The sequence below is a fragment of the Haemaphysalis longicornis genome, unplaced genomic scaffold (genome assembly GCF_048455015.1).
Source record: "Haemaphysalis longicornis isolate Haplotype H1 unplaced genomic scaffold, Haemaphysalis longicornis Haplotype H1 scaffold_13, whole genome shotgun sequence".
Taxonomy (NCBI): Eukaryota; Metazoa; Arthropoda; class Arachnida; order Ixodida; family Ixodidae; genus Haemaphysalis; species Haemaphysalis longicornis.
In genome coordinates this window covers 87092562-87099971 of record NW_027526233.1, presented here as the reverse complement: position 1 = coordinate 87099971, position 7410 = coordinate 87092562, and the positions used below count along the sequence as shown (strand labels likewise).

Here is a 7410-nt window from a genome sequence, read left to right as displayed (position 1 = left end):
TCACACGTTTTCTTTAATATCTCCGTTATTTGTTCGAAGATTGCGATGATGTTGGTATCATTGTTATCGGGACTAAGCAGTCTTTCTAATAAACCCAACTTGTATTTTGTCTTCATGGCTCCTTTAAGCGATAAATTATGCGATTGATAAAACCTAGACATATTGGCAAAAAACAGCACACAGCAATGATAAAAAACTAGGGGTGTGCGAATATCAAATTTTTCGAAAACGAATGTCTAGTTTGGAATATCTAATGGAATATCGAATAATTAAGAGGGGGTGTAGCTTTCGAAATCAACCTTTTGATTTCTTTGCGAATTTTGATGAAAATTAGCACAGCAACTGGAAACGCTTTTGTGATAACACCATAAAAGTTTCGAAGTAATATTTTGAAAACTTTGTATTTATAAAATTTTCTTTCTGTCCACCTTGTACCGAGCTTGAGCGGCCTATTAAACATGATAGAAAACCTGTTCAAAGTATTTGGCATTCCTAAATGAATGGAAGAGGTCGTGATCGTCTTAGATTTTTTATTAGAACACAATTTTTTTCAGATTTTCGTTTTATAGAGGTGAATGTACAACCAGCATATAGTCAATGAATGACCATTTGAATAAAAATTCACCAAAAGTAAACCTTAAAAACCAAGAATGTCACAACCTTAACTGTGCATCAGGGAATGTAACAGAAAAAAACGGAATCAAAAATAGACCTACAGGACACGAAGAAATCAATAAAACAAGAGACGTAAGTGGCAAAAAAAGCTGTTTTGAGGAAACGTATTCCGAAGTTGAAAAATAGATTTCATTCATCAAAAGTTACTAGGGTTGTAGTCTTTCATGTTTTTTATAACACGGGGCTTCTCGAATGCCTTGCCTTGAAATTGGAGTGCCTTTGGCAGCCTTTTTCTTCCCACAAAACATCAATTCCAGCTTCTCTGTGACGACTACACAGCCCAGTTTGCGGACCAAGGGCTGAAATGGCTTTCAATGCAAAGTAGGTTACCAGGTTGATTATATTTCACTGCGAAAATTCCCTCTGCAGTGACCATGGCAGCAAATTAAGCACTCTTTTTTTTTTACTTACATTTTAAAACGCAGCTTTGACTGCTTTAAAGCTTTATATCCTTGCCTGGAGCGGCACCTTACGTGCAGGCACACGTTGCCAAAGTTTACGTACCACAAGAGTACAAATGAGCTACTCTGAAGCTTGGCATAATATTCTGCATAACTCCAACTTCAATACATGGACAATTTTTGGTACTCTTAAAATTCAAGGCATCCAAGATTCCTCGCAGCACAACCAATATGCACTGAACTATATATGTAAGCATTCGTATTATTAATTTCCCTAAAAATCAATATGTTAAATTCAGCGACTTAATACATTTTTATCGCTTTCAAAACGCTCCTATTTCTTACTCAGGCCTGTTTGCATGACTACTTGAAATGCACGGAAAACGTTGGGCTAGAAAGCGACATGGCTCACCCGCATCGCGGCGTTCCTGTGCCGTAACATCTCATAGTTTGTTTACCCCTGACATGACCCATATGGTCACTCTTACGATTGCGTCTAAAGTCACAGGCACTAATTACAACTACTGGTGCTCAATTGTACCTGGTTGCGTAGTCAGGCGATGCTCCAACGCGCAGCGGCAACGCCGTGCGCGCCGAAGCTTTTGACGCGTCGCCCGTTTCTTTCCCAAGGCTAGCGAGCCTACTGCCAAGGTTAGCAATAACGAAGCGTGTAAGCATCGCAAAGAAGCCGAAAAGTTAACTGCTCGAACTGCTATAACAAGCGCGCACACCGCGTTTCCCCTCCACGGTAAAGCCACGCGCACCACGAAAAGCGTTCCGTGACCGATCCGCCTTTCGAGCCACACAACTTCCCGTAATATGGCTTGTGATCTCACGCATTCCCATCGCGATAACGTTTTTGTTGAATACCACAGCAGATAAAATGATTGAACAGAAACTTGGCCGAGCGAAGCGGTGCAAATAAACTCAGAAACGCGCATTACGCAGTTCAGGTGGTCGCCATCTTAAAATTCCGCAGGACCCCCAATAAGGAGGGCCGTTTCACCGCGTGCCGACAGAAAGGCCAACCGCGCTTCAGCATCTATATCTCACTTCGTTACTACGCTTTGTTTTTCTGCCATTCGTGCGTTTGTGAATGAACGAAGATACAAGATACGGTAAGCACCGGAAAGAAGATCGCTCGGCCGATCTAATGGTACCACAATGGCCGCGATCAGTGGCACCGTTGCGGAGATACAGCGCTCCGAAAATTGCCGTTTTTTCGCCCATTTCCGTCAAAAAGTCCATTCCGAGAATTACGTCGCGGGAGCAGTTAGGCAAAATGACGAACACCGCTGGGTACGTCGTACCGTCTATCGTGACGCGCGATGTCCACGTTCCACTTGGCGTCACGAGGTGGCCTCCTGCTGTGCGTATATGTGGACCGTCCCATCTTGTAACTTTCTTCAGCTTAGACGCAAATAACCCGCTCATTACCGAGCATTCGGCTCCCGTGTCTATGAGAGCGACTACATCAAAGCAGTCGATGGACAGCTGAACGTCGGACGCCGCATTCCTCGAGTTCCGGGTTCGTCGGGGCGTCCCATCTCGGCTTGTGCGTGTTGACGGTCGGGCACTGTGCGTCGTCGTTGTCGTCGTCTTCTCAGGGGCAGGCTCGGTCATGTCGGGTACGCGTCGCACCTTGTGCCTGTTGTCGTGTTAGGGAGTCACGTCAGGGTTAGGTAGGGCCGTCGGGATGAGGGCATGTCGTGAGTCAGTCTTCGGCGAATCGTTTCGTCGTTGGAGGGTTTTCGTTTTCCCGCCGTAGTGCAACTTCACCTCCAGACGTTGCTGCCTTTAGTTTTCCCCGCGTGGGCTGGGGGACCCTCCACGTGCGAAGTCAGCACTGCTACGGCGGTCCGGCGACTGGTACGGGTAGGGCGACGGCGAACGGTTGAAACGGCCGATCCACGACTGGTGTTCTTTAATCTCAATACAGTACTCTGGGTACAACGAAAAACGTGTGCAGCGGAAGAACGCGCAAAACAGACCGGGGCGATGTCTTCCCTTTAAACCAGTGCTAGCTTTAATTGCATGGGAATCTACGCACTGATGGTGACGCTGATTGGCGCATAACTCCGAACTAACCTAGAACCCTGCACACGCCTATGAGTGCACGTGTTTTTGCATGTCTCTTGTTTACGTTATTCCGGTGCTGTGTTAATCTTCTGTGCAGATTTTCACGGCTCGTACGTCTCGCATTTCTCAACACATTCCCTGCATTCGCCATTCCCAAAAATCAGCAACTACGCCGAGCACAACTTTGGTGGATCCCACAGTCGAGTATTGAAGTAACGCGAAGGTTTCATCGCGGCATACCTTGGTTGAAATGAACTGGCGAGCAGCATTTTAGGGGCGAAGCCCCTGAAGGGCCGGGGCTGTTGGCGTTTCCTGTCATCGTCGTCGTCGTAATCGCCATCTCATGTAGTCACGCGAGTAAAACACCGGGAAAGTCGTTTACGCCTCCCGCTGGAAGATAACGCGTACTCAAAAAACGACGGCGCAGCCTTTTACGCCTCGCGCTGGTGCTTCTAAGACACATTTATAGCATAGCTGTACACATCTACACCCCCAACGGTTTCATCTCCGTTGGCAACAGCGCCAAGGAGTCAAGAATACACTCATACAGCGTGGGCTGGGGCTGTTGGCGTCTCCTGTCATCGTCGTCGTAATCGCCATCTGATGTAGTCACGGTACTAAAACACACGGAAAATCGTTAACCCTTCACGCTAGAACATAACGCGTACTAAAAAAACACCGAGACACTCGTTTACGCCTCGCCCCAGAGAGCTTTGTACTTCAAAGACAAGAGTCTTTTACAGCAAACCTCTACGCCCCAACGGTTTCATCTCCATTGGCAAAAACGGCATAGCGCCAAGAATGCACTTGTACACTGCATGCTTCGCCCCTCCCCAGGATTTACGTTAGTGTAGATGGGCCAGGATTTTTTTAGCGTTCTCGTGCTTGGCGTAGCGCGATTTGGAACGGAAGACTAACCGGCTAGAGGGAGCATTAGCACGGCCAATTATTTTAACGGGTTTAAAGGCAATCGTGCACTGGTAGGCAGATCGTTTCGGTGTTCCCCTCGTGCTGCTGTGCCTTGACTGAGAAATCAGGAAGCGCCTGCGCTTTTACTTTTCTTGATGTGAAAGACGGGATAACACGTTTCCAGGGTTGCTATTCAGTCGTTGCTGAAAAAAGGGTAGTAATAACGAGTTTGTGTTCAGGCCAGACGCGTCAATTCTGATCTGCAAGCTGTAGAATACACGCCTAATGGCTGACACCGCAAATAAAATACAAAGACGAAAAGAGAAGGGCACACGACGCAATGCAAAACTTCATGCTAACTTTATTGTTGAAAAACGACAATAGCACTATATTTGCTGTTTAATTAATATGCGCGAAACGTCAAAAAATATATAGTGCATACTTTTCGTTTCCCCATATTTTCTTCGATAGTTCGGTCACACGTGGCTTGGTCTCAAAATTCCTATCTCGATCGATCCGCATGCCTAATAAACCGAAATCCCTTATTAGACAGCGACATATAGTACGTGCCGACGCATCAGTTATCGGCAGGTCTGGTTTCCTCAGCCTATACAATGCCGCCAACAGTGGAATTTTTATTTGTTCAGATGACGTCGCATTGTCTGAGCAAGAAAACCCTGCCACATAACCAAGGGGCCCGTCATGCCGTTCTGAACATTGTTAGGATGATAATGGAGCCTATGATTGCCATTCCGGGCACTGTTTTACGTTCCCCTGAATTCCCCCATATATCTTACCACCGGGAAACTGGACGGCGTAAACCAAGAGCCCACAATCCAGTAATGTCGCCTATAGAGTGAAACGACCTATGCCGCCAATATTTTTTTGCAGCTCAAATTTATCAGTTTTTTGGTAGAATGGAAAAAATGTCTGACATCAGGCGCTAATACCAACGCTTGATGTGCCGAAACACGCTCGTGGCGAGGGCAGAAACTTATTTTCCAGTGGGGCTCATTCAGAGCAGCTGCTTCTGAAACAGACACAGCTTATAACTCCGGCCTTCGAGCATTCAAAGATCCCGTTCACCAAAATTGGAGGGGCCTTTTCCTCTGGCCAACTTCGAAGGCGCTTGTGCTTTTGAAGACGCGCATGAACGCCTTCGAACTGGCCTTTCAGCCTGGTCATAATCATCACGCGTACAGCAGGCCTTTCCCACGCACTTTCAACCGCTTCTAGCCTTTGTCACCGGTCCAATTCTTTCTTCGAATCCTGGAGGAATAAAGCTTATGAAAGGCCCTGACGTTACACCTCTTCCAAATACGAAACGCAAGTTAAGGTTGGCGCCCCATTTTTCCTTGCATTTTGAGCACACCCGCCTCCTCTCCCACCTTTGCTCGCGCCACTGTCGTCTGCTCTTTCGGCCATTGGATATCGCCGTGACGTAGCGCCTCGGTGGGCCGGCCTTCGCCGCCATTGCTGCGACGGGGCTGACGGGGACCTCCAGGAGAGGGGGGAAAGCCACCTGAATTCCTCCACATTTCTTCAAAGGCGCCGGTGTCTAGCTGTGCATCTGCTCAGCTTATTTTTTTTTTCCTCCATTGTTTTCCCACAAAAATTTAACTCCTCCCAACACCGAGTTTTCTGCCTTCACCAACCTGCATACCCGCCGTAATAGTCGTTCGATTACTCGGGGTGCCCCACAACTTTGCACACGTTGGCAACAGTGTCCAATCCAAAGATACGTGCCAGACATCGGGGCATAAAAGTCGAAGATTGCCTAACAGAGCACGAAGCAGTCAACAAGGAAACTTTCGCGCTTCCAAAATGTGTCGCGACATGGTGGAAGAACAAACACAAAACGGGAAGTTGGAAGAAAACAGTGGCTGGCCATAGCATGTATAGAATGAGCCGGCTAAGATAATTTTATCCGCAGAACGATCACACATCAACTGCGGAAGTTGGTCCCCCTCGAAATTTCCTAACTCCTAAATAAAGTGAGCCACAAGAAGCGAAGCCAATTATCACAGCAATAATAGGCGAACAAAACAGTGCGGCTCACAATACAATGCAACGCGTCAACTGAAAAGCTCTAACGCTGAACAACGTGCTCCTGCTCAATCGTCGCGCACTGCAGTGGCCTAATGGGCAGTACAAAATTCAGGCGCATGTTGGTTTCCAAGTTTATAAATACAATGTGGTCAGAATAAACCCTCCAGCGAAGCAAAGGTCAGATTATGTTCAGCTTGCAACACCTTCCTTTATCATTAGGCCTCGACATCGACGCAACTATTTTTTGGACTATGCTCGGCATGGCGCACTGTTTATGCCATTCCATTCTAAGCCGACTCGCCTTCCCCACACAACTTCCCTAGCGCACAGTTGCAAATATTTTTCCGGGAAAATATATAATATGGCCACTTCAAACCTTATTTTCCCAGCACGCGTGTTGGGGTATTTTTCTATTGCCTCGAATTACAAATTCGCGAGGCTGTGTATACCCGACCCCACCCCCATTCGTCTTCGCTGAACACTTGCACCGTTTCCCTAGCTCTCCGGAGACGGTGCCGCCGGAGGGAAGCGCAGGCTCATGCTGTTGGCGCTACCGGGCTCGAGGGAGAAGCCGTTGTTGGCGTAGAACTTCACCACGGTGTCCTTGCAATCGAGCGTGATCCGGTAGCACCCGAGCCGCCGGCCGAGTCGCACCAGGCTCTGGATCAGGCTGTCGAGGACGGAAGGCGAGAAAGACCGTGTCACGAGCTCGGCTTGCAAAAACAAAAGGAAGCCTGTTTGCGCTAAGCCATTGAATAAATGTTACTGATGTACAGTAGACTCGCGATAATTCAAACTCGACGGAATCTCAGGATACTGTTTAAGTTATCAGAAGTTGTCATAAATATTACAAGGGGCAGCCTATCAACTTGTGTGGTAATGAAATATTCGCATGTATTTAATATGACCACCTTCAAACATGTACAATACTGAAGTGGTGTTCACACTTGGATAAAAAATTACGAATGAATGAGTGCTTTGTCTTTTCATGAGAGTTCAAAACAGTGTGCGATGCCAGACAGAGCTGCCAGTTCATTGACACGTTTCGCATTGACACGTGTATGCAGGTGGTCGGCTTTACTTGTTACTCTTAGTGATATAAGAATTGAAGCATGCAGTCAGAAGCAGCAATAGGAGCTGATATTTTTCAGCAGGAACAAGGAAAAAGCGCGAAATAACCTAATTTATGCAATGTACCAGTTTCAATTACGCGGCTTTAAATACATAGAAAATATAGGGGGCCAACCAAAATTTTGAAATGTGTTTTATTTCACGGAAATTCTGAATTAACCAGGCG

General features: G+C 46.9%; 1 protein-coding gene across 1 annotated transcript in view; it reads right to left on the bottom strand.

Moving 5' to 3' along the window:
- Positions 1-4407: 4407 nt before the first annotated feature.
- Positions 4408-7410, bottom strand: part of Gnpnat (glucosamine 6-phosphate N-acetyltransferase) — a 50302-nt gene continuing 47299 nt past the window's right edge. The window contains exon 6 of the mRNA XM_077694903.1: positions 4408-6783. Within this exon, the coding sequence (XP_077551029.1) occupies positions 6609-6783 (175 nt within the window). The 3' untranslated portion in view covers positions 4408-6608. The remainder of the gene's footprint in view (positions 6784-7410) is intronic.